The sequence below is a fragment of the Arvicola amphibius genome, chromosome 5 (genome assembly GCF_903992535.2).
Source record: "Arvicola amphibius chromosome 5, mArvAmp1.2, whole genome shotgun sequence".
NCBI classification, from domain to species: Eukaryota; Metazoa; Chordata; class Mammalia; order Rodentia; family Cricetidae; genus Arvicola; species Arvicola amphibius.
In genome coordinates this window covers 26151117-26177876 of record NC_052051.1, presented here as the reverse complement: position 1 = coordinate 26177876, position 26760 = coordinate 26151117, and the positions used below count along the sequence as shown (strand labels likewise).

The 26760-nt window shown below is 52.2% G+C and overlaps 1 protein-coding gene across 2 annotated transcripts in view; it reads left to right on the top strand.

Moving 5' to 3' along the window:
- Nol4l (nucleolar protein 4 like) overlaps nt 1–26760 on the top strand; it is a 117872-nt gene that overhangs the window by 75603 nt on the left and 15509 nt on the right. Inside the window, exons 1-2 of one of the 2 annotated variants that reach the window (XM_038331850.1) lie at nt 11389–11517; nt 18659–18800. In XM_038331850.1, coding sequence (XP_038187778.1) covers nt 18692–18800 — 109 coding nt within the window. In that variant the 5' untranslated portion in view covers nt 11389–11517; nt 18659–18691. Of the gene's footprint in view, nt 1–11388; nt 11518–18658; nt 18801–26760 lie in introns of those variants that run through there. The other variant, XM_038331849.1, reaches the window with a different exon arrangement.

Below are 26760 nucleotides of genomic sequence, written 5' to 3'. Positions count from 1 at the left end.
GGAAACAGCAGGTACAAAGGCCCTGGGGTGGACCGGAGGGAATGAAGAGAGGAGGAGCAGCCTGCAAAGACAGCTCTTGAAGGGCTTGCCAGCTGAATACAAAGTTTGCTGTATGCCGCATGCGGCTACCTGAGCAGAGCAGGACTTGACCAGTCAGGTATGATAGCAAGTGAAGGACTCTGTCTAGTGGCTGCCTCACTTTCCCTTCTGAGGCCTGAAGTTTCCCTGTCCTAGGAGGAGCAGCGGGTCTGGTGTTCACCGTGGAGCCCCTTTTCCAAGGGAAGTGGGGTGGTGGAGTCTAGAGCCTTGCCGGCCTGCATCAAACAGATGTGTCACTGGCAAATCCAGGCAAGGCCCAGAGCCCACCCACCTGGCCCTCATCTGCACCACTTTTCCCACGTCCCTGCTGCTCCCCAATAGCAGGACCCGGAGATACTTAAGTTAGGGGGGGGGCTGAAGACAGTTGGAGAGAAGGATCCAGTCACCACAGACTCCTCAAGAGCACAAGTAACACTGCAGGCCTCACCACCTGAGGTCAGTTAAAATGGTTGTGAGTATCACACTGCCCAGCTGGAACCATGCTGAGGAAGCTGTTTTCCTTCCCAGGGCATCTGCAAGTTAAGACCCTGTGCATGTCTCTCTGACCTCACAACACAGGATAAGCAGGAGGTACTTGGCTCTGAATACTGTCTCAGAGTAGTCCTTCTCTGGGGAAAAGGCACATGGTGCTGGCTTCCTGGCTGTCCGGTCTATCCTCAGATAGGAGCCCTGTGACTCAGTCAGGGATACTGGAAGCCTGTGGAGCAAGTGTGAAGTGGAAGGATGGAGGTCCTGCTGTGAGGTCTGCAGTGCCTGGTTAGTGTCTGGACCATGCTGGCTTTGCTATCTTATCCCATCCATGGTGAGAGGAGGGTGGAGCAAGGCTAGTTCAGCAAAAACAAAAGTTTTCCCAGAAGACTGCAGATTCATATTGCTGCCTTTCTAGACCAAACTCCAGACATGTTGCTGCCTCTATAGGCAGAAGGGAGGCTGCAAAAGAGAGGACTCTTATTTTTTATTCTATGTAACCGGGAAAGACTGTAAAGGTCCCAGGTAAGCTAGATTCTGCTATGGGACCTGCCATGGCCTGGGTCCCTTCATCTGAACTTGGCATTGCCTTTGGATAGTAAGATGGTTCTGGCTGGGGCAGGAAAGAAAAGGGAAAGGAAATGGGGGTGGGGGATCAGGAGATAAGAAGAAAGCAGGAACACCAGAAGTCTGTTTTTCATGCAGAAGACTGAGGCTTCACTTCAGAGCACCTGAGTAACCTGCAGAGTCAGCTGGGTGGAAGCACACATCCCTGCATCCTAACACTATTGTTTCCCGAGGAGTGGGAGGAGTAGAGGAAGGAAAACAGACATTAGGGTAGGGTCAGACTGAGGCCATCAGGGCTCCAATACCCTCAGCTTCACCAGACAGGCCCAGGTCTGCCAATCTACCATGGTCCCTGAACGTACTGTGTGCTGCCCTGCGACTGTCATCAGTGACTGACACTGACTGGCAGCTCACGTCACCGTCACTAGTCCTCACTCAGTTGGTGAGGCTTAGCGTCCCACAGGCCTTTTGCCTCAGGAGCCCTATTCTAACAGCGCTTGTCATGCATCCAACAGACCAGACCTCCGTCCAGACCCTCGCCTACCCCTTGCTTCCAGCTCTGTGACTGTTTTGCCCCATGGCTCTGCTCACGTTTCCTCACTGCTGGGTGACTTTGGTCACCTAGTCTCCAGCCTTCCTGTGCATGTGGCATTATTATCACCCCTATTGCTTGGTGACTGTACAACTAGCCTGGTGGGAGGCTGTGGGATGGCAGGATTGGCTCCAGAGTGCTCTGGATCACTAGGACATGGCAGCTGGCTTGACTTGTTGCCTTTCTCAAGCTTTCAGTGGATGCACATTGTCCATACCAACTCATATGCAGACAAGTATGGAGAGACAACTCATAGTTTCTTTACACTTCCCACTTCCTATAACCAATTTCTAGAGCAAGAAACAACATTGTCTAAATCCCAAAGACCCCTGTGTCCCTCCTAGTCGCCGCCACAAGCAGAGGTGACCACTGTTGTGACTTTTAATAGCACAGTTTGGGTTTTGCAGCTGCAGCATGTGCTCTCACACACAGGCCTGTGGGCGTCGTCATACACAGCATCACTACTGAGCAACAATAGGCTACTGTCATTCTCCTACCCGGCTATGGTGGCAGAGGTCTGATAACTTTTTGATGGGGACTGCTAGGTATAGCACTGCTAGGAGCACTCTAGGGTGGCATTGGTTTGGTTTTCTTGCAAAGACAGGGTCTCACCATGTATCCCCGCCTCCTGAGCACTGAGATTGAAGGTTTCCCACCATGCGGTGGCTAAGGTATACTCTTCAGGGGCCATCTGTCTGTACACCCATAGAAGTGGGCACTCTAGGGTAGATAGCCTTGGCCTCCTGGCAAAGCCTCTCCCAAGAGGCCAGGGAAGAAGGGAGAAGAGGCCTGGGCACTCCACTCATTCCCTCAGAGTCCCAGCATGTGGCCTGCATTCAGCACCAAGCCAACTCTGCTGGAGTGAGGGCCATGGGGTCTGAGCAAGACCCTCGTAGACCACAGTGTGTGGCATGATGTGAGCACTCTGCCTCAGTCCCTGAGCTTGCAGTCTGATGGGGTGAAGAGGCATAATGCAGAAAACTGTCAACTCCATATTGTAGGACAAAATTGACAGGTATCTGCTTCCAGACAGGTTGTCACCTAAGAGCCAGTCTTGGTCCTCTTGAGCTCAGCAGAGTTCAGCAGGCTCCAGTGGATGGGTTTTATTGGCAGTCTATGCATTTTCCTACCTAGCAATCCCTCTCCACCCGTGCATCTGTCAACACAGCTTACATGTCACCTTAGCAGAGACCTCCAGGACATGCCCCTTCCTTCCGCATAGCCACATAACTGTCAAGCTCAGAGAGAGGATACACCTCCTACAAACAGCACCAGATCAAGAAGCCACATGGTCATCTGCTTAATGTCTTCCTTCCTGCTGGCCTGCAGGTACCAAGAGACAGACCTACACCCTGCATCATCCCCTACTGTGTTACCTGCACTGGTTATGGTGCCTAGCACAGGTGAGGGGCTCTGAACATGTTTGTGGAAGGAGTACCTACTTGAAAACATGCATGATCAGAGGCACAGAGGATTTCTCATGGATGAAGAGGGACAAAAGATGGTACTCTGTCATAGCAGAGTTCCCAGAAAAGACAAGAAGATTAGTTCAGTAGGGCTGCACAAGCCTAGGACACCAGAGCAGGAGCTGGGAGCTATAAAGGTTCTGTACTAGGAGAGTGACAAAACCAGAGGGCACCTGGTGGCATTTTAAATCAAGGCAATAGGGGGCTGGAGAGATGGCTCAGCGGTTAAGAGCACTGCCTGTTCTTCCAAAGGTCCTGAGTTCAATTCCCAGCAACCACATGGTGGCTCACAACCATCTGTAATGAGATGTGGCGTCCTCTTCTGGCAGGCGGGCATACATGGAGGCAGAATGTTGTATACATAATAAATAAATCTTTAAAAAAATAAATCAAGGCACTAAGGGGCTGGAAAGAGGGCTTAGTGGTTTAGAGCACTTGCTGTTGTTGTAGAGGACCTAGGTTCAATCTCCAGCAACCACTTGGTGGCTTGAAACCATCTATGGCTCCAGTTCTAAGGATTTCTTCTGAACTGATCCAAGCACAGGCACAGTACACACATATACAGGCAAAAAACTCTTACACAGAAATCTTTTGTTTAAAAGGTGCTTTTGTAAAGGAGAATAATGGCCTGTGGCCATGGCTGTCGGGGCCGCATTTCCCGTCAGGCTCCTTTGGTGTGTTCATAAGGGAAAACCAGCAGAGCAGGGAGGCACGCTGGTCTGCTACTTCTAGATTTCACCTGAGGGCCTGAGCTAGCTGGGAGGTTGCAGCTAGCCAAACTGACTACCTGGAGGGGTGAAAGGGTTAACCTAGCTACCCCTCCACTCCAGTAGTAATACAGAGTTGTGTAAACTGGAGACACCACCCCCTCCTCACCATCCTAGAAAAGATACTTTTCAGGACCCTTCTCCCCACCTGGGAGACTCTTCTCTTCTTCATGACAGTCCTGTTCCCAGGGTGTCCCCATTCTGGTTCACTCCCCTCTGTGATGCAGGCAGAGAGTTTATGGGGTTGAGGTGCATGCTGGCCTTATCAGATATTTTTAACAAGTTTTTAAATGATTTTTTAATAATTTGTATTTTATGTATATTGGTTTTTTGCCTGCATGTATGTCTGTGTGAGGGTGTCAGTTTCCTTGGAACTGGAGTTATAGACAGTTGTGAGCTGCCATGTGGGTGCTGAGAATTGAACCCGGGTCCTCTGGAAGAGCAGCCAGTGCTCTTTAACTGCTGAGCCATCTCTCCAACCCCCTCACCAGATATTAACAGATCCCCTTTAAAAAATATTTATTTTTATTTTATGTGTATGTGTAAATGCTTGTCTGAAGGTTTGCACCATGTGTGTGTCTGGTGCCTGAGAAGGTGAGAAAAAGGTTTGGAATTGGATTTACGGGTGATCATGAGCCACCATGTGAGACTCTGGGGAGGTGGGGGGGCGGGGCTTGAATATGAATGAGACCATTTAGAAAACAGAAGCAAATTGGGCTGGGTTTGTAGCCCAGTTGGTAGAGTGCTCACATAGGTTACACAAAGCTCTAGGCTCGAAAGTGCTATACTCCCAGCACCCAGGGGAATCCAAAGTTTAGGGGTTATCCTTCCAGCTAAATACTGAGTTCAGGCCTATCTCAAAAAAAAAGCAAACTGAACTACTTCAGTAATTGTGTGGAGATAAATTTAAAATAGATTTTCAAAAAGAGACTTCAGATGAATTATAATAAAATCACTGAAAATTTGGGAATAAAACCTGGTGAAGAGAAAATCCCAACTAAACCTGATTATAAGATTGTAAAATTTTCTTACATCAAAACAAAAACAAACATACAATCACCAAAAATTAAAAGGCAGTAGAAGGGAACCAGGCGGTGGTGGCTCCCACTTTTAGAGGCAGACGATCTCTGTGAGCTGGAGACCAGCCGTATCTATAGAGTGAGTTTCAGGACAGCCAAGGCTGTACAGAGAGACTCTGTCTCAAAAACAAAACAAAACAAACAAAAAAACCCAAGCAAGCAAAAAAAAAAAAAAGCACGCACAAATACATGAATGTACGTGTGTTCACAAAGTTGTCCTTTATTGGTCACTACCTTATTCCCTTGAGACAGGGTCTCTCACTATACCTGGCACTTGCTGTTTTTCGGACAAGCTGGTATCTCCAATTCCTACCTCTAGCTACCTCTAGTTCTGGGATTACAGGCATGTATACAGCCATGTCTGGCTTTTTATGTGGATACTTGAGAGCCAAACTCAAATCCTCATGCTTATATAAGTACTTGTTTTAGGATTACTATTGCTGTAATGAGATACCATGACCAAAAATAATTTGGGGAGGAAGGGGTTTATTCTGCCTGTACTTCCAGGTAACAGTCCACCACTGAAGGAAGTCAAGGCAGGAACTCAAACAGGACAGGAACCTGGAGGAAGGAGGGGATGCAGAGGCCATGGGGCCATGCTGCTTACAGGGTTGCTCCACACGGCTCACTTAGCCTGCCTGCTTCCTTCTTCCCTTTTTTTTTTTCCTCAAGACAAAGTTTCTCTGTGTAGCCCTGGCTGTCCCAGAACTTGATCTGTAGACCAGGCTGGCCTCGAATTTACAGAGATCTACCTGCCTCTGCCTCCCGAATACTGGGATTAAAGGTGTGAGTCACGGCCTTTTGCTAACTAAGCCTGCTTTCTTAAAGAACCCAGGACCACCATCCCAGAGATGGCCCCACCCACAATGAGCTGGGCTCTGCCCCATGGATAACTATTTAAGAAAATGCCCCACAGGCTTGCATAAAGCTTGATCTTACAGAGGCATTTTTTTCAATTGTAGATCCCTCCCCTCAGATGACTTCCTAGCTTGTGTCAAGTTGACATAAAATTAGCCAGCACAGTACATTTATCCACTGAGCCATCTACTTAGTTCTTCATTTTTCTTTATTTTTTTAAGCAACAACAACAAAAACATTTATTTTGGTGCATGCATACCACATTACTTGGGTATGGAAGTTGAGGACAATGTGTGAGTTCTCAACTTTTGACTGTGTGGATCCAGGGGATTGAACCCAAGTCATCAAGCTTGAAAACAACACTCTTACCAGTGGGTCATTTTGCCAGCTCCCTACACACACATTCTTTATGGAGTGACATATGGTCCAGGCTGGCCTTGAACTCACCACATAGGTAGTAATGACCTTGAACTCTCGATCTTACTGCTTCTACCTCCTGAGTGCTGGATTATAGACATGCCCAGTTACTACAGTGCTAGAGATTGAACTCAAGACCTTATGTATGCTAGATAAGTACTCTACCAATTGAGCTGTATCCCTAGCCCTTGAGTTTCTAATGTCAAAGTAGAAGACTTTCTGCCAAGTTCTGGGTTGAACATACTATGTTATGTTCACTTTGTAGTTGGAGAAAGGAGGCCTACAAAGGCTGGAGCCTGGTGCCAACATTTGTGTGGTGTTAGAGCTTGAATTGGTCCTATTAGGCTAAATCTTTTCTTTTAGTTCATTTTGAAGTACTTGGGATGAGAACCCAGTCTCACACTTTGTTAGGCCAGTGTCTCCCAAAGATCTGTGCTCCAGTCTTAGCTGGACCTCCTGTATTCTATTTACCCTCCTGCTGCCCCTTTTATATCATTCAAATCCTGTGTACCCTGATCTGGAAACTTAACTGAGCTTGTAACACCTCAGCAGGCCAAATGAAAGTCCATGCCTCTCAGCTGTGTCCAGGCTCAGCACACTTGGCCCTATGACCCCATATGACCCTGCCATCTCATTTGCCATCATTATCATCATTTATACCCCAGCAATGCTTAAGCATGCATGGGCAGCCCGGTATGGCAGTTCTCCAGGTGTTCCTATCCTGGGCAGTCCTTGATGCTTGTGCTACTGCCACACCCAGGTTCCACAGTCTTCCTTTATGCAGTTTTTTGGGCCTTCCTCTTCACCTTATCACATGTAGTCCTCCAAGTAGTGCTATCTTCGGGTATCTTCCGTCATTCATTCTCATAACATGGCTGAAGCATCTCAAGCCGTATCCTGTTTACTTCCTCTGTAGATGGAGGTGTTTCTTAATGTCATTGTTGTGCGGCCTGTCTCTCCGTGTGACACCTAGACTCCTCCTGAGACGTGCCATCTCAAACATGTTCAGCTGCTGTTCTAAGGAGCATCTCATTGTCCAGGTCTCAGAGTTGCAAAGAAGGCAGCTCAAGACAAGTGTCTCATATACTTGTAATTTTATTGTTGTTATGTCTCTTGTTGACCAAACCTTTCCTAGTGCCTGAATTGCAGCCTCACTGTCTCATCTCCCACCCTCCCTTAGTCCCTCTTGCTGAAGTAACACTCATCACCCTTGTGCTCCTAGAACTTTTATATCACTTGCCGAATCTACCGGAAAGGCCATGCCAGTTTTTGCTGTCTAGGGTCAGGAGCATGCTGGTCTACTCCTTAAGAGCACCTGACCCTCCTCCCAGCCCATCTTCTCCCTTTCCTCTGTCCTCACTTTCTGCCTCTCCCTCTACCTGTACCCTTTAGTCCAAGGTCCAGCTGGAATCCCTATGTTGCCTTTAGGTGGTATTTTCCCTTGGTCTCATCATCTATAGCAGTTAAATGTATGACAAGAAGTGGTTTGTTTGGTTGTTGTTTTGGTTTTTGGGGAGATTTTTTTTTGTTTTTGTTTGTCTTTTTGAGATAAAGTTTCTCTGTGCGCCAATCCTGGTTGTACTTGAACTCCATTTGTAGACCAGGCGGGCCTCAAATTCAAGAGATCTACCTACCCCTGCCTCCTGAGTATTGAGTACTAAGTACCAGGATTAAAGGAATTTGCTACAGCTACTGCCACCCCTACTACCCTATTTTTGTTTGTTGTTTTTATTTTGGCTTTTGGGATAGCATCTTGATGTGCAGACCAGACTGGCCTCAAACTTGTAATGGTGCTCCTGTCCTGCTTCCTGTAACTAGCATTACAGGCAGGAACCACAGCCCCCACTCATGGTTGTTTTTTGAACAGTCCAGGACTATTTGTCTGTGAAGAATGATCTTTCTGGATTTCTTCAGATTCTAACATTTTTGTGGGGAGGGACCTGGCGTGGAGAATAAGCAGCATAGATGCTGTTTTCCTACTAACCACCTCAGAAGGTGCGCAGAATCAGGTCAGCTGACGGCCCGATGGCATAGTTCAGAGGTGATTGCTCCATCACCCTAGTGGGCAGGTACTGTCCCTCTGTCATTAGGAGGTAATTTGTGGTGATAAATGACTTTTCAGTGCTCTCACAGAGTCCACTCTGGTTGAACTAAGTTCCTGTCCTTCCTCATGTCCCCTGGCCAGGCTTCTGTTTTTGGGGCATGGTCATAAAAGGATTCTTGTAGGTGCTCCTAAGAGCATCTGCCTCTAGCATGTTTCCAAAGGTGCCTACTGCTGAGCCTGGAGTAATGGTGACGGGAGGGCAGTAAGGAAAAAGGACCAGTTATTGTTGTTTTTCTTGCTATGGAACCCTCCCCCACATTGGGAGCCACACTGTGGCCTCTTTAAGGTCAGAGGGAACTGGTCAGAGGGACAAGGACACTGAAAACCACCAGCTCAAGGTTCCTTGAGGAGGGGCAGCCCCTGTGGGGACAAGGCTTGGAAGGCTCCTGGCATTCAGAAGTGCTTCCCAGCTAGCCAAAGTGTCTGTGGGCCATGGGCTTCGGGTGCTGTTTTTGGAGGATGGTAAATGAGTGCACACTGATGTCTGCAGGGACAGTCCTACTGTCCTTAGCTGCACTGTGCTCGCTGATGAGTCTGAGGAGAGGTGGGTTATCTGGGTTCAATTTCACCTTTGAACTTCAGCTGCTTTGGGCTTTATATTTCAAGCCCAGATGTCCACCACTGCTGTCAAATTGTGACTCAGGCCAGGCGAGGTCAAAGGTCTCAAGAAATGTGTTGGAAAGAGGCAGGAAATCCTGAGCCCGAATTATCTCATTCAGAGCAACGAAGGACAGCTTCCACATTGGAAACGCCCACATTGTCCTAGCGTTGTGACCCTAGACACCGACACCCAAAAAGATGGGAAGTAAAGGTCTAATAGAGAACGTGGGAAAAGTGAATTGGTGAATTGATTTGAAAACACATTTGATTTCAGGAGTAAAAGGCGCTAATGAGTAACACGCCTAAATCCTTTTTTTTAAAGCGTGAGTTTCATATTGACAGTAAGATCTTTAGCATGTGTAGAATGAAGTCTGTGTGTTGTTAATTTGAAGTGTTGTCATCTTTTCTAATCCGTGAACAAGGAGCTCCGAACCTGTGACTGTAATTACAGATCAAACCTGTAGAGGGAGTCTTGTCTAGCATAGATTGTTCACAATGCAAAGCTTTCAGAGGAAGAAAGAAAAGGGCTTTTTAAAGAAAAGTTGGAGGGTTAAAGGCAGTCTGTTTCAAAATTGCAAACAATCGTGGTGGCTGTCTCGTTTGCTCTCCTCTGCTGGCTCCACTGTGAATGAGTTGTAGCGTAAAGGAATCTGTAGAAATTGCCCTTCCTCCTCATAGGAACCAGGAGGTGGGCTCGTTATTGGGTTTCTTTTGGGGGGCGGGGCATCTCTCCACAGAATTTCATGTACGTCTCTATCCTTGTTAAAGCTCAGCTTTATTCGAGGCCCATGCGTTCTAACCTGGCCTTTGGACTTGGTGGTGGAGAGTTCGGGGGACGTTTGCCCTAACCCATTTTTTTCTCTGTTGATGTTTTAATTCTGCCGTAAGGAGACTACCTTGTTAGGTCGCCGGCGATTCTGGGGTTGCCCGGAGACTTAGGGTACCCCTCTAGCCACCTCGCGCCGCCCCATTCTGTCTTCTCCTGATGCCAAGACTGAAGGTGTATTTGCCCCGAGGAGGACCTCACCTTGGGTCGGCGTGCGTCTTCCCTTTTCTTGCGGAGTCCCTGCGGACTGCGCGCGCCCAGGTCTGGGCAGCAGTCTTGATATTATGCTATGACTTTACTACGGTAGCCAGCGCGCCGTAAGGAGCCGGCACCGTGTGGTCTGCAGGAGCACAATGACCCGCGGAGTGGGGCGGGGGCTCTCAAAGGGAGCCGGCAGCGAGCGGGCGGCGGGCGCTCCGGGTCGCCGGAATGTTTGGGTCGAACAGGTGAGCGCAGCCTGGACACTGGAGCTGGCAGCGGGGCGGAGAGGAGGAGTGCAGGGGCGGGTGCAAACTAAGTGGTGGGAAAGAGACAAAGGAAGAGTGAGAAGCGAGATGGTACGGAATAGAAAGGAGGCGAGGGGAGGGGAGAGGAGGGGAGGAGGCGGCCGGTGGGTAGGGTGCCCAGGAGCTCAAGCTTGAACTTGATCGAGAAAAGGGGGCCCTGCGGTGTGGGCGGGGGCCCGACCGAGAGTCGGCCACGTGCCTGGCTTTTCCTTGTTAGGGTCCCACTAAGACCTCCTAGGTAGGGCTGAGCCCGCGGTTCCCGCTGCCTTGCCCGACAAACAACCGCGGTGCCGGGGACTGAGAGACGCCTAGGGTCGAGGGCTGTGTGGAGGGCCCACGGCACCAAGAGTTCCCGACGATGCCTCCCTTAGTCACTTTCTTTGGGGCAAGTCTCCCTCTCCTGGCCTGAACGCAGACAGTTTGCAGGGTACGTCCCCACCCCGCCTCAAGACTTGAAGTCCGCAGCCTCTGGGAGCCAGGGGCGAGCCCAGCTCCCATCGTCTCCTTTCCGGGGCTGCACGCCCCCAGGGATCTTCCTCCAAGCGCTTCTCCCTTAAAAAGAGCTCTATCCAGTAGCGCACGGCAGCGCGTCCAGCGCACCCTGGTCCTCATACCTGGCCAAGCACCCCCTCCTTCCTCCTTCTCTCCCCCCACTCTTCTTTCTCCTCTCCCCTCTCCCAGGGTGCTTCCTTTTCCTCTCTTTTCCCTCCCTCCCCCCCCCCCATGCCCACTCCTCCCTCTCTCCCGCCCCTCCACCTCCACCTCCTCCTCCTCCTGCTGCTCCTCCTACTCCCCCTGAGTGCGTCCTCTGGCGCTCCCCTCCCCCAGGCCCCCGCCCCGTGCCCGGTCCCGCCCCCTCCCCCGCCTCCCCGTGCCCGGTGCCCCCCTCCCCCTTCCTCCCGGGCCGCGGCGCCACCGCCGCCGCTCGCCTGGGCCCTCCCCCTGGCCACCCCCGCCCCCGGGCCGGGCAGTGACGCGCCGCAGCGGTGCCAGCCCCTCTCCCCGGGCGGTCGCGGCGGTAGCAGCTGCAGCAGCAGCAGCAGCAGCAGCAGCAGCAGCAGCAGCAGCAGCAGCAGCAGCAGCAGCTGGAGCGGTGGGGCTGTCACCGCCTCCCGCCCGGTTCACTCCCAGAGCCAGACCGCCGGTCTGCGCCTCGCCGCCCGCCCAGGTACAGAGTCCTGGGGGACCCCGCGACCGGACTGGTCCTGGGCCCTCGGCTGCCGCCCCCTCCTCCTGCTCTGCCGCTAGCCGTTGAGCTGCGGTTAGGGAAGCTGTGGGGTTCGAGGAGGGGGACTCACGGGGAGCTTCCTGCGCCGGGAGAGCTGCTGCTGGCCCTGGGTGGAGTGGGCTGGGGCTGGGGGCGAGCGAGTGTGCCCGAGAGCGGGGAGGGGCGGAGGCTGCGCTCCGGGGCCTGCGGGGCGCTGGAGAGGTGCGTCTAGCTTCAAGTGCCCGGAGTCGCCGGGCGCACCCCACTCCTGGCCGTGCGCGCCGCCGGTCCTGGGGGGCGGTGATTGTGTGCGCCGCGCCGCGGTATTGTGCCGCGGCCACGCCGTTTGCAGCGGGCTCCGCACCGCGTCCCCGGGAGGAAGACATTCGCGGACAGCGGGGCGGGGGCCAGGCTCGGGTGGCCGCTGCCTCCGGGAGAAAGGAAGTGGACTGTGTTTGGGGATGTGGGGACGGGAAGCGTACAGTGGCAGGGAGGGGCTCCTTGCCAAGGCGCTGGGAGTTGAGACGCGGTTTACACAGTTGAGCCCACTTTGGCAGGCTCCTGTCGCTCCACCAGGGGATCGACAGCCCCTCTCGTGTGTACCCTCGGAGAAGAAGCAAGGGTTTCGAAGACCCCTGGTGAAGGAACACACCACGCCGGGGGCCTGCGGAGAGCGCGCGCAAGGGTTAAGGTGGATTTACACCTCCGCCCTCCTGCTGCTCGCCGCCCTTCACCTAGGGTTCCCGGGCAGGATACACGGGGGGGGCGGGGGGCGGAGGAGTGCAATTCGCCTTCCTATTCCGGCCTCTTGGGTTCAGAAGTGACCCTACTCTCTCTCAGAGCTGCGTTTGCGGGGAATCTGGCCGCCTCTACCAGGCCGAGCTTCCTGGGGGAAGTTCTCATTAAGCCTCGCTAATTAGCATTATTCCCGGAGAAAGGTTAAGGTTAGACCGTCCTTTTCCTTACCGAGAGCCCCCTCCCTGCCATTCCCTTCTCCCTCCCCTCTCCCTCAGAGCACAAAAGCACAAAAAGAAAGTGTGAAGAGGCGCAGATCAATGGAGAAGCCACAAACCCATTAATTCAAATGGAACCCTTTCCCCCTCTGAAACATTGATTTTTCTTTCTGTCTGCTCTGAGGGGAGATGAATAACCTCCTGATTTCACCTGAAATGGTGTTTGGACTCTGATTTCCCCCTTTCTGAGGATTGTGGCCTGAAATAGATTCTCCCTTGAGATAAAGCCCTACTTATCCCAGAATCAGCTGGAAGCCCCCTCCCCCCACTGCACACTCCAGTGTTGGGGCTTGGGGTGCGTGTTGGTGCTCTCCTCACTCCTGTGGGCAGAGCCTGTGATAGTGGAACCAGGTCCTGTGACCCCTAAAACGTGCCTGTTTCTCAGCTGTGTGCTGGTGTGGGGGAAAGGGCCCATTGATGGCCCAGGCCCCAGTGGGTAGCTTAACCCCAGGTTGTAAATTACCCTTTCATTGGAAAGCCATTTGAGTCCAAATGTGTCTTTGAATGCAATCCAGGCTCCTCTGCCTGGCTGTGCTATAGAGTAGTCTCAAGGCAGCACCTCCTTCTCTCTCTACCCCATTCAGCACCTTTCTACCAACCAGTGGCAAACACCACCTCAGCTTACCTCCCTGCTCAGAAGGCTAACTTTGAGGAGGAACCTCTCTCTCAGGGCCTCAGCCACCCTGGGGCAATGGGGAACTGGTCCATCCCTGAATTGCTCAAGAACTTTTTAGTCTAGCCCGAGTCCTTTTCTTGGAAGGGTAGACCTGGAGAGGGTCAGCTCAGAGTGCTTCCCCTCTGGCCATCCTTTTGGCTGGAAGAACCTAGTTTGCCCAAGAAACTCAGGTGCCCATTGATGGCAGGAGCTGGGGTATCAGTGAGGTCTCATAGTGAGGAATGCTGGGAAAACAGTCCGTTGCCTTTGCTTAGGAACAAAAGCCCATATACTAGGGAAGGTGTGGGAAATGCTCACTCTAGCATCCAGACATGCACTATGGCAAGGACAGTGGAGCAAGCACATGGGTACATGAACATGGTTCTGACAGGTGCAGTGAGAGTCTGTGAGTCAGTGGGGTGAGGGGGAGGATGGAAGCCTCCCCACTCCGTCCCCCCTCCCCCCAAGAATGTGTTTGTATGGCTGGTAAGCCAAGGTCTGTTAGCGAGAAGTAGAATTGTGTGCTGTGTCTCAGGAAAACTCATCTCCTCTTCTGGTGGCCAGGTGGGCACTGATGGGGTGCAGAATTTGACAACCGCCTTGGAAGCCCCAAGTGCTCAGGAGCTGACTCAGATCACCCTCCTGTTTCTTTCATGTAACAGTATCACAACATCACAACAGGGGCATGAACCTTGACTTGCTCTGGATCCTGGGAGTTTTCAGTTTCCATTAGTAAGTGCCTGAAGTAGTTAGTTAGGTTGGGGTCAAATGTGGTTCAGCATTTTCTTGGCATATTTGGAGTGATGAGCACAGTGCTAACCCGAGCAGCTCCAAGACTGAGCATTCCCTGACCTGTCCAGGCTCACAGGTGACCCAGAAGGTAGTGCCCAACACTGGACTGAGAAGCCACCTCCCACATCCTAATATATATGCTAGGTTGAGAGCTGGGGCTGGAGAACTGCCCACACTGGTATTCTTTCCTGCTGCCCAAAAACCTGGGGATAGTGGGGGAGGGAGGCAGCCAGCCTGGAGTGCCTGTTTCCTGCCTGGCCTAGGAGCATCCTTGAACATCCCCACCCCCACCATGGTCTGAAACCCACACCCAGGGCTCCAGATCAGGCCTTATGGCCTCCACTAGCACTGAATTCTCGGTAAATCCTCCTCCCTTTCTTTCTCAAGTGAGTGGTTGAGATAGAGTTACAGCTCTGAGGAAAGGCCTGGAAAATACTGTAGGAGGCACGCCCCAGAATTCTGAGTCCTGGAAGATGCAAATGGCTCAGCTTCAGAGGCACCAGGAACCCAGTTCCAGAGAAGTTGACCCCAGTTGTAAAATAATCAGGTTACTGATAGCACCTGCCCATAGTTACAGCCATAGATACAGGCCTGCTTCCACTTTCCTCAGTGTGTCTCCCGAATTCCCCTCCTCCGGGCTGCACAGTGGTTGGTGGTTGGTGCTGCCGAGGCCTGCAGAGGAGGAAGGGCCTGGGCTAGCTGGGTGGGGAGAAATAGTGCTGGCTTCTGAATTTTGGACTGAAGATAAGAGGCTCAAGGGTTTAGTCAGCGCTTCTCTCTCTGCCCAGAGTGAAGACTCCAAGGTTGGGGGTGTGTCCTAAAGACTGGGTGCTACCCACCCTGCCTGGCCAACACAAGAGTTCCGCTTTTCAGAAGGTTAGTTGGCCCTAATGCCCTGTGACCCATGATGGCAAAAGCACTACGGTGCATGTTCTGATGAACTTTTATTGCCAGGTGGGCAAGGCCACAGACTTCAGGATGTAAAGGGCAAAGGCTAGGCTGGGGGATCTAGCCATAGCTCCCTGGCCAGTCACACAGAATCTCAGGAGGGATTTTAGAAGCATGGCATATGTACTTTTATTTTCGGTGAAGTTATTTGAGAGGGAGAAATTAGTAGCCCAAATTCTCCTGCGATTTAAGAAGGGAGCAAGAAGTGACCTACTTGTGACCTCATGGGGGAGCAGGGGAGTGCCTGGGGTCTTAGACACTCCCAACCTGGCCTGGCTGCCTCCCTTTCTTCCTCCCTGCACTCCAACCCCCCAGGTCCCTCTGGACTTGGGTGATGGGTCTGAACTGTGTGCTCTGGTAATTGCCTGTGTAATTAGCTGGCCTTCCCAGCCTCAGCTCAGGGGTGAATAGGTGAGTAGAGAGAGTTTGAGTCTGCTCCTCTGTGGTGGCTGGCTTTGCCCCATGGACAGCCCGGTTCTGCTACAGCAGGGCTTGCGGAAGGGTCTCTCCAGGCCAGCCCTGCACCTGTGTGTGCTGGCGGTGGTCCTGTCAGTCTGGCCACATCCACAGCTACAGCTTACTCAGTTCTGTTCATTTTCTGGAAAGTTTAGGTTTAATAGGCTTGATTACCAAAAAAAAAAAAAAAAAAAAAAGGCCATAGCAGTCAGTGTTTGGGTTTTCAAAATTCACAGAGCCATTCACAGAGCAGCAGTTGGGATGGCAGAAACCTGGGGGCTATGGAAAAGTCCCTGGGGAGGGAGCCACTGATGTTCAGTAACTGTGCAGCCGCTACCCCCCCCCCCCCCCAGCTCTTTCCCATACTTGTAAATGAGCCAGAAGTTTTAGCTGATTCCTCTCCCTAAATAAAGTCTGAAGGTAGGAGATCCTCCTTAGCCATATAAGATAGATCCCTAGGGCAACTCAGCACAAAGTAGATGTTCAGTAATGTGCATGCATAAAACTCTGCATGCATGTGTGTATGCACATGCCATTAAGCATATGTGGCCCCGCTGCCTTTGGGTATTTTCTTGAGGCACTTTGTCATTAAGGAATCAGGCACTTTTGATCAAAGGGTGGAATGTGTAATTTCATGGCTCTGGGTACAGACTGTCTGGATTCAGACCCCAGCTCTGCCCCTAAGTTCTGTCACCCTGGATAGTTGGGGCAAGCGTTTGAGGAGCTGTGTGACTAGACCTGGAGAGAGGCCTGCCCTGTGGGGCCTTATGGGGCCATTATGAAGAAATCTTAGGAAACCCTTGTCCCAGAGCCTGGAACGTGGCTTTTTCTTTCCAGGTGATTTCAATGTCAGTATGAAATGCAGTCCATCTGCTGGGCAGGGTGAGGTAAGCGCATGCCCCTGAACAGTTCAGGTGTCTAAGTAAGAGCAATTTTAGGTCTTTTTTGTGGGATAGCTAGCAGCTGTAGCTAAGAGAAGCATGCAGCCTCTGGCCCTCCAGCCAGGGTCCCGCTTTTCATATTGCCCTCGTTCAAGAACTGCGTAGTGGGACCAGAGCCCTTAATTGTCAGATTAATGCAACATCCTCATTAAACACCACATCCTGCCAGGCAGTTTAGTCAGTTCAACAAGTCTTGCTACCTCATGAGGAATTCAGAGAACAGGCAGCCTGGTCCCTACTCCTGGATGGCCCGAGAGCTTTCTGGGGTGATAGGATAGAGCCCCACAGCAGTTTTGTGCTGTGATGAGGCTGGTGGCACAGATGTGTAGGTTGTTTAAGAAGAGGAGCTGTGGAGCATGGGCAGCAACAGCCACTTCTCCATGGATGGGGAGTAGCAGGAAGGCCAGGAACAGGGTCTGCTCATGGCTGGATTTCCAACACTTAGCAAACATGGCCCATAGTTGGTGTAGGGAATACTTGAGTGAATGAATGGGTTTAAATAGGTGTCTACAGTATTCTGGAGGCTGAGACAGGAGGATTGTCTAGACTACATAGGTAGTTCCTCTCTCTTTTGTTTTGTATTGTGACAAGTTTTCTCTGTGTAGCCCCTAAATGTCAGAGAACTCAACTCTACAGACTAAGCTAGGCTAGCCTCTAACTTAGAGATCCTCCTGCCTGTGTAGGACCAACCTGCTCAAGTAGTTCCTCTTTCAAAAGATTAAAAAAAAGTACTAGGAGATAGAATCACTTAATTCACGCATTCCCCACAGTGCTTCTGAGTTCTGCTTCTGCGGGTGAGAGGCCTAGGGAAGAATACCAGAGCCCACTCACCGGACCATCAGGGGAGCACAGAGTCCCTGCTCCGTGTCCTTGCTCCATACCTCCAAGAGACCTTTTCCTGTTAGACTTTCTGTGCAGAGAGAGCTGTTGAGCACGCATGTCTCTGTTGATGTGAGCACACATGTTGTCATGGAGGCGGGCTGTAGGAAGCTTGTGTGTAGTCGGTAGCCCAGAGGATGAGTGTGTGTGACCGGCACTTGCATGGGGAGAACACTGAGCTCTGTCCCCAGGGTTCCACATGTGTCCATTTGGACCTGCAGTGTTGTGGCTCATCTTCTGTCCTCTGGACTCAACACGGAGGGTCTCTACTGCTGTATCGAAGCCGTGAATTCCAGGAAACTGCTGCCAGCAGGCATGGTTGAGGGAGGGAGGGAGACTCAACCTCCGGTTCCCTAGCACTTGGAGCAGATGTGTCTGCCTCAGGGACAGCAGTTGAAGAAAGTTCAAACCAAAGTGTGTTTGCTCACCATAAAAGAGCTGTCTGTGAGAGGGCCCTGTAGGAGTGGCTCCAAGGCCCCAAGGGTGCTCTGCCATGGACCCACAGAAGCTATTGTATCTTGCTAGGGGTTGGGACACAAGGTCAGGACTCCATGTGTGGCACTGCTGGGCCATCTTCCCCATGTGTTACAACTGGAGAGCCATCCCAGTTGCTTGCTGCTCTTCAAAGGGGCTGGATCAGAAGGAGGTGGGGTTCTTTCCTGCTGGAAGGCTGAATTAAAGGGGCCCCATCCCGGGGATTCCCAAGTGACTGGCCAAGGGCACACTGAAACCAGCATTCGGGAGAGGAGCCGCTGCTGTCCTCTCCAGCAGACTGTCTGCTGTTTGGAAGGCCTTGGCACCCTCTCTCCCTGTCCCTTCTTGGTGTGATCCGAACCCTGGCCTGCCCCACCCCCTTCCTTCTCCACACTTCTGGGTTTGGCCTGCTCAACCCTGGAAACCGCCCAAGAGCATATCTTTGAAGCACAGCAAAGGTTAGGAAGGAGGAAGACAGAAATGTCCTCTGGGCTGGGGGAGTGGGAGAAAGGAATTCCATGTATGCTCCACAGGAGTTGGCACCAGGCCTGGTGGGGGCTGCCACCTTGGCCTCCTCGGTGCACAGCATGTCCCGCTACTCAGTGCAGGCCCTGTGTAGAGTGAGCCCTTTTCCTCAGGCTCTGGGTGGGGAATGGTGGCTCTTGTTTACAGCACTCATTTCAACCTTGGCTCACAAGGGTAAGAGCCAGGCCCTGCTATCCGCTCCACAGGATGTGAGACCTCTTAATTGTCTTCAATTACAGACAGCACGGGCTCTTAACCCTGGCTTCCGCTAGGAACCAGAGTCCAAGCCACTTGAGGGGGTCAGAGGGAATACCATCCAGCCTTCACTACAAGGTCTTAGGGGCTCCCTGTGCCCGCCTGGATCCTTTCTAGTGTGCGTCTGCTCTTGTTGAACACCTGTCTTCTTTGTCTCTGCTCAGGATGAAACCTCTGTGAGCAGTGAGGATTTTGATATGAATGACTCCACATGGATGTCAGCTGACCCCCACCTGGCCTCCAGCCTGAGCCCCAGCCAGGAGGAGAGGATGCGGAGCCCGCAGAACCTCCATAGCCAAGAGGACGGTGAGTGCCCCTTGGGCGGCTGGCAGGGAGGGCGCTTATTGTTCTATAAGAGGCCTGCATGTGCTCCGGGTGGTGGGACCCAGGTGACACTGGGACGTCCCTGTTGTACTTGAGAGCTGGTATTGTCGGCATTTCCACAAGCCCCACTACCCCAGAGAGAGAAGGGTGTTGTCATAAGCAGGGCCCCGATTGACTGTGGGTGGCCTCTTGTCTGTTTGCACCTGCTCATGGGTTTGTTGGATGAGGATTTCAGAATCGCCAGGATTCAGGCCTGGGGAGGTCAAGAGTGTGTGTGACCTGGGGCTGTGTTCTTATGGCTTGAATAAATAAGGCTGGCTTTGGGACGGGGCCACATGGTCAGTGGCCAGGCAGTTGGTAGCTGACCGGGATGGACTGGGCTACTATGTCTGGATTTTCTTGGGGTCGGAGAGTCAGGGTCAGAAGTCAGATGTCCACTCCATGGTTCCATATAGAGTCCTGGAATGGGCGCTGGGTTCTGCGTCACCTGGGCCTGACCAGATTGGAGATGTGGGATAACACCTGTAGTCAGAGGCCTCTGGTAGGGCTCTTGTTTCCGGGCCTAGATCGCTAGAAGTAAGGGATGAGCCCAGAGCTAGGCCTCAGAGAACTGGGGTATAGGGACTGGTAATTAGGAGAGGTTAAAGGTCAGAGCTTGGAATGTGGAAGGGAGGTTCAGGGTTGAAAAGGGGTGTAATGTTAACTCTGCAAAAAAAAAAAAAAATGGGTGAGCCTTAAAGAGTAAATAAGGGGTAGGAGCCGTGCAGTTTGGGTCAAAGTTCATCTCCATGGCAGAACCCACACGCTGGTCTTCCCTCCCAGCCTGAGTCTGGCTTTGTCTGGGAGGAGTCTAGCATACAGGCAGCTGGAAGTGTCTGGGCCTGGAGCTGGGGAGCCGGGGGTGGCTGTGTGAGGAGTGGGGTGCCAGGCTGCTGGAGAAGAAAAGGCTTTTTGTGCCTTGCTGCCTCGTGAGGTCAGCAAGACCCCCTCGTGCTGTGAGCCTCCAGACTACTATTGCCTTATGGCATTCCCACGGGGGTGGGGCCCAATGGGGGCTACCACATGGGGGTTCTGGGGCTGGGACAACCCAGTAGCTGACCTCCAGCCTCATCTGACTGAGAGAGCCACACCCAGCAGCCTACTAAGAGCTGTGGTAACAGTGCTTAGTAAGCACCCTTGTCGTACCTCCTCAAGAAAGATCTAGAACTTTTTCCCCCACCCCAAGGTCCAGCTTAGTAAGGCTGTCTCAGTCCTCCAAAGGTCTGGTTGTGCTGTTGTTCCTCAGTGTACCTTTTGGAACCATGGTTACTGCCCAAGAACACTACCTTGTAGTCTCAGTGGACTGAGGTCCTCAGGATAGTTAGCAAACTAACTGGGGGGTTTATGCTGGGGCTGTGATGTCCTTGGTATCCCTTGGTGCAGATGAAGAAGCAGAGGTTCTGGGGTTAGCTGCCCCACAGCCACCTGCAGGGTAGAGTCAGACATATCTCAGGCCCCTTCTGGCTCTTAGCACTGGACAAATCACAGGCAGGCTGGCCTGCTGGTAGGACTAGTGTTTATGCGGGCAAACAGCAGAGCTAGGAAAAGGGAGGATGATGTTGATCGTGAGCCACCAATTTAATTATTGAATCAGTGACTGATTCTGGAAGCTTCAGACTGATTTGTTAGCCGGAGACCAGCCTAGATCCAGGGCAGAGGGTATATATATGCAATAAGAAAACCCAGACATCTGGTCCGGTCTCTGGTGCCTCTCGCGTCCCTGGGGCCTCCTGGTGACCAAGGTCCCAGGATTTCCCACAGGGTTTCTGTTGGTCATGATCACAGCTTGAAGTCCTGCTCCAGCCCTCTAGCCGCGTCTCAGAATGCGTGGTCAATGTAGGTGCAAGCTGAAATCTGGCCCCCATGAGTGAGCCCGTGTCTCTTATTGTTGTTGAAGGACTAAGGGGTACAGACAGACTCAGCCATAACTTTGCTTGCGTGTCTATCCCCAAACTCCCCTGTAACCACAACTGGCTCTTAGTTCTCTGGAGTGCATTGGATGGAGAGGTCTCTGACTGTCCCTCCCCCTAGTTCTATAAGGTACCCTGTACTCTGTGTTAATGCTGGCCTTCTCTGCCCTGTGCTCCTCCAGCTGCATGCCTGGCCCATTACAGGGGCCTGCTGAATGTTTGTGGCCCAAATGAAAAGGCGAGCTGACATTTATAGAGACTGCCCTCGAGCATGGCAGCCAGGGAAATAGAGGCCCCCCTCCTTGTTAGGGACAAGTTGGCTTCTTTGTTCCTGAGACCGCACCCCAGTATGCCAGGACTGCAGGGCTGCTGGGCACATCACCCCTGTCTACCCGTAATACAAGCCAGAGTGATGGCAAGAAGCCAGGCAGTTTGTACAGGTTATACCTCTAGGGAATTTGCCCTTCTTTAAATTATTTTTGTGTTTGATTTTGAGACAGGGTCTTGCTTTATGGCCCAGACTGGCCTCAAAACTAGTTCCCTCAGCCCTGAGTGTTGGGGGGTCACAGACCTGTGCCACCACTTCCTCCTCTCTTTAAATTGTAACAAAACTGGGCCTTGATAGGGACAGTTGAACCCAGAGAGTGGAAAACATGCTGGCTTTCACCACTGGACTTGTCTCCAAGCCTGCCCCCCGTCCCAGTCCTATCCCCCAGCCCTTTCCCCCCAGGCCTTTGTCAAAGTGCAAGAGTCCTCACACATTAAGAGAGACACAGGCTTCCTCCTACCCGTGCATAGCTCTTGGCTTTGAGCTCTCTCTTGGGTCTGTCAGGGCTCTGTGTGTTCTGAAAGCTTGGGAAAGCTTCTGGTCTAGGAGTTGCCAAAGACAGACAACCATTGAGACGTTTTGCAGAGCCCTTAAGGTCTGGTATTGCCTTGGAGCTGAAAAACCCCATCATCCTATCATGACCCGTCCGTATCTCCTCCCCATACTGTTAGCAAGCACCCCAGAGACCATAAGACAGGGCCCAGCACAAGGCAGTGCTGGGGAAGCATCGGTGACTGAATGAGTGGATGGAGATGTGTGTGCGCATTCCCAGGGGAGAAGCCAGCAGGTCTCCTGAAAGGCAGTCATGCAGGCCAGGGTCCTAACCCTGTCTGCCGCTCCTCCTATTCCCCTGCCATGACTCTTCTAGGCCTCTCACTTTGCCCCTTCCTGAATGGAAAACTTGAGGCCTGGCCTTCAGAAGGGATGCATGGGGGCAGGGAACGGACGTTACTCATCCCCACCTCCACAGGAAACTCACGCCAGGGGACAGTGGAGGGTCCTGCTTCCGCCCTTCTGCAGCACAGGCTGGGGGTTGCCTGGCAGGAATTATGCAGAGCACTGGAGCCTTTTAGGGCTAATGCGTACCCTTCCCCTTCTCAGACGAGGTACTCCTGCAGCCTGTTCTTGGGGACCTGCTGGACATGGGTGCTTGCCTCCATTAGGTTGGGACTCCTACTTCCCACAGACCAGTGTAGCCTGCTGGTGCCCAACACTAAGCTAGGCAGAGTCTGAGAGGGGTTTTCTGTAGTCTGGTGAAGTGACTAACAAGGTTGTCAGCCCCTCCCATGTTTCCAAAGCTTGGCTTTAGCAGGAGAGCACCAAGCACAGGGAAGTGGGGACCCTGCTGGGCTGTCACCTTCCTGAGAGCAGCAGCTATGACTATACAAATAGATCTTAGTGTTCCCCTCACTTGCCTAGCTTGTGCATTACAGAGAATTGGGGCGGGAGCACAGGAAGAAAGAAAGAATTGCTGCCGTTATTGGGGCCTTTCCTCTGGCTTCTCTCACTACTTACCCTTCACACTTCTTTGCTGGGAGGATCATACTATGCTGCTTTGCTCCTTACACAATGGCTTTCCCTCTTTCCTGTCATTGGTTCTGCTGATGTAAAAAATGGTCCAGTCTGCCCCGTGAACCCAAGTCTACTGTGCCCCTGGCCCCAGCCAGCCCTGTGCACTGAGTTCCTTAGATTTCTGACATGGAAATGGCTTGTCCAGACCACAGGAAGCAACCAGCTAGAGTCATTTGTCCTAGGCTTTGTCCCAGCCCCTGGCTTGTATAGATGCTCAATAACTATTGTGTGACCATGGACTGATGGGAGCCAGGGAAGGGCTCCTAGAGGAGGCACCGGGCAGCAGCCTGTCAGAGGAAGCAGTTTGGGTTTGGAGTCCTGGGGCCCTAAATGCCCAGAAGCTTCCTGTGATCCCAAGCCACAGTCAAGAAAGGCAAGTCAGCACAGCCACAGCCAGACTGCAGCTTAGGCAGCTATAGGGACGCCTCTGTGGGCCTGAGGACTTTCCTGGACCTGGCTTCCTGTAGGCAGGTCCTGTCCTCTGCTATGGGTCTTTCTTTCCCACATTCTGTTGTTTTAGTTTGTTGAGACAGGGTTTCTCTGTGTAGCTTTGGAACCCGTCCTGGAACTAGCTCTGTGGACCAGGCTGGCCTTGAACTCACAGATCTGTCTCCTTTTGCCTCCTGAGTACTGGGATTAAAGGCGTCCGCCACCAGCGCCCGGCTCCCAGTCTGTTCTAAGCAAGTTGCTTACCCTGTGCCAGGCTCAGCACCTGTCTAGTGTGAGTGTCTGCTGTGACCACTGATCTCGGTGTGCCCTTAGAAGCTTTCAGAAGACCAAGGCTTCGGACCTTCTGGTTCCTGTTGCCTTGAGTAGGGCCTTCTGCCACCTAGAAATGCCAACTGGGCATCCAAGCAGCCTCTTGTGAGCAAGTGAGGTCTAGTGACCCTGTCTCAAACTTTATAGCGTCTCTGTCCCTCCTCTCCCAGCCAGACCCATGTCTCAGGGTACTGCCCCTCCCAGGTCTCCAGATCTCCTCTCTCAACTTCTCCTTCTCCGTGGGCTCTGAGAAGGTGTGGGGAAAGACTCGGAGCTAGCTCTCTTATTTGATACAGGTCCAGACCCTGCCTCAGCTCCTTCCTGCTTGTGTGATCATGAGCAAGTCATTTCCCCTCTCTAGTGGCTGGATAATAATCCTGCGCCTGGGCTGGAGAGACGGCTCATCTGTTAAGAGCACTGGCTGCTCTTCCAGAGGACCTGGGTTCAATTTGCAGCACTCACATGGCAGCTCCCAACTCTCAGACTCCAGTTCCAGGGGATCTGAAATCTTTACACCAAAGCATGCAAAAAGATGAATCATTTAAGGCAAGGGCGGTGGTGGTGCACGCCTTTAATCCCAGCACTCAGGAGGCAGAGGCAGGCGGATCTCTGTGAGTTCGAGGCCAGCTTGGTCTATAAGAGCTAGTTCCAGGACAGGTTCCAAAGATATACAAAGAAACCCTGTCTTGAAAAACAAACAAACAAACAAAAGACTAATAATCCTGTGCCCACCTTACTGGGCTGTTGAGGACTGGATGGTTTATGGACATTGGGAAGGATCATAGGCCAGGCTGGAAGTGAGGTTCTTGGTCCACTGACACCTTTAGGCCTAGAAAGTTGTGGGTAGGGATGGGGGTCGGTGATCAATAAAAGGCCCTCCACCTCTCCCAGATTATCTGAGCTCTTCTCCAGACTCACTTGGCCCAGTCCTGTTTTCTTGGCCTCCTCAGGCCCCAAGAGCCTCTGCCTACAGCCATCTTCTTGCATGTAGAGTAAGGTCCTTAACCCTTAGAATCTTGGTACTTGAGAAAGCAAGCCAGAGCTGGTCATGATGATGTACTCCTGTAACCCTAACACTGAAGCTGAGGCAGGAGGATGGACGGTGAAGTGGTGGTGAGGCTTTGCAACACAGCAGGTTTGAGGCCAACTCAAACTTCCTAGCAAAGAGCCTGTCTTAAAAGCCACCTAAACAGCTGGACCAAGACCCTGATGGCCGCTGGGTCTGAGCTCTCAGAGCTTCCCTTAGCACCCAAGTTCCTGACCCATACCCACCCACAGGTGTATGAAGACCCTGCCTGTTGATTGACAACTGCTACATTTTTGGATGGCTCTAGGGACTTGGATTTGCATGGGGGAAGCAAGGGGATGAAGAAAAGACAGACGGACAGCAGACAGCTGGAACTGGGTAGTCTGAGCTCTGAGATAGAGAAACCGCAGCACCCTGGAAGCACAGCACGTTTATAATACATATGAGTTGAATAGAGAGGCGGGGTTACTGCATACAGCTGAACGAGGAGGCAGGGCTAATTTTGGTAGGAGCAGCCTCTGGGGGGGGGGCAGTCAGACTGTGAACATTGCTGGGCGGGGAAAGCTGTGGTGGACATTCTCTGCACATACTGTCAACATCCACACTCAGACCTGGAGGAAGGTTTCCACTTCCCTGAACCTAGCCTGGAGAAGGCTTTGCTGTTTCCTTACGGGTCTGAGACTTTGGAGTCCTTGACATGACGGCGCCCATGTCAACAGCACACGTGCTCTCAGGGCTTCACTCACTCAGGGCTTCCTCTGCTCCCCGTACACAGCCTCTGCCTACCACCCACTCCAGGCTTGCAGGTGGCTGAGGGGAAGCAGCCAGGTGACGGCATGCCTCCTGTGTGCTGCCACCCAGAGTGTTCCTAGCAAATGAGAACTTAGGTGAATGGTTGCATGACTAGTAGAGAAAGGGATGAATGAGTGTTGGGGCCAGGCCTGTGCCACCTCTGGTCTTCCCTCCGCCATGGCCACCCTTCAGTAAGCCCACTACTTATACAGAACAGCACTTAGCTCAGGTTTGGAGCTCCTGACCCCTCCAGCTGAGTCACTGTGGATTCAGTCCTCATGGCTGGATACTGCCCTGGTTACTGTCACATGGAGGAAGGAGTGGTACCCACTACAGCCTCCTGGGATGGCCTTAAAGGGCCTTTGTTTGATATAGGGGTCTCACTATGCAGTTCAGGCAGGCCTTGAACCCTGAGCCCTTCTCCGGACTTCCTGAGCGCTGGGATTATAGGCCAGCTCCATCACACCCAACTCCTCACTGGACTCTTACCTTTGCATCTTCTCTTTTAAATTATTTTTATTATTTTATGTGTATGGGTATTTTGCCTCTGTGTGTGTGTGTGTGTGTGTGTGTGTGTTTGTGTGTGTGCCCCACATGTGAGCCTGGTGCCCATGGAATTCAGAAGAAGGTGTTGGATCCTCTGGAACCAGAGGGACAGATGGTCATGAGCCACTATGTGGGTGCTAGGAATTCAACCCAGGTCCTCTGAAGAGCAACCAGCGCTCTCTGAACCATCTCTCCAGCCCTGTCTTTACTTAAAAAAATTCAGCAATATTGGAGATTGCACCTTGGACCTTGTGCTTGGTAGACACCATTTACACCCAGTCTATAGCCCTGCTACTGACGGTGGACTTTTAAATGGAGCTTCTCTTCCCCACACTTGTGTCTTCGTCCTGCTCATCACTCTGACCCTGTTTGTCTCAGGTCGTGTGAGACTGGAAGACAGGCCTGGGCCCTCTTCTCACCCTGTAAAACAGCAAGAGCACCAAACATCTGACCACAGTCTCCATTAGACTCTCTCTTATCCTACTCCAGGATTTTAGCTCTTCTGGGGATTGGTCATGGGACATGTGGTAATCCTGGGTCACAGAAAGTGTCCCTCGAGCTGCTCTGTAGACAGTGCAGTAGTGTTAGGCTGGGCTAGACCTGGCCTGCAAAGACAAGAGGAGCTAGGAGACAGCTCCAAGGGGTTCCTTTATCAGAGGATCAGGCAGGGCTTCATGGTGCCCTGACCTTGTCTAGGTTACTGGGGCCCCAGGACTCCTGGTAAGTACACTAAGGCAGGACAAGTTTTGGGGCCCAACAGGATGAAGGTTACCTGCTAAACAAAAGGGAGGGAGATCCTGCCCCCTCTCTTCCTCCCTGACCTAGAAGATTAGCCCTGGCCTTGGGACCATCTGGCAGATGCTAGCTGCTATCAGCAGCCTTGCCTTACAGCAGTACTCAGAGCCCTTCCTCTGCTAGGGTGGCCCTGCTGTGCCACACACACAGGGGCTGGGTAAGACCATACTGGCA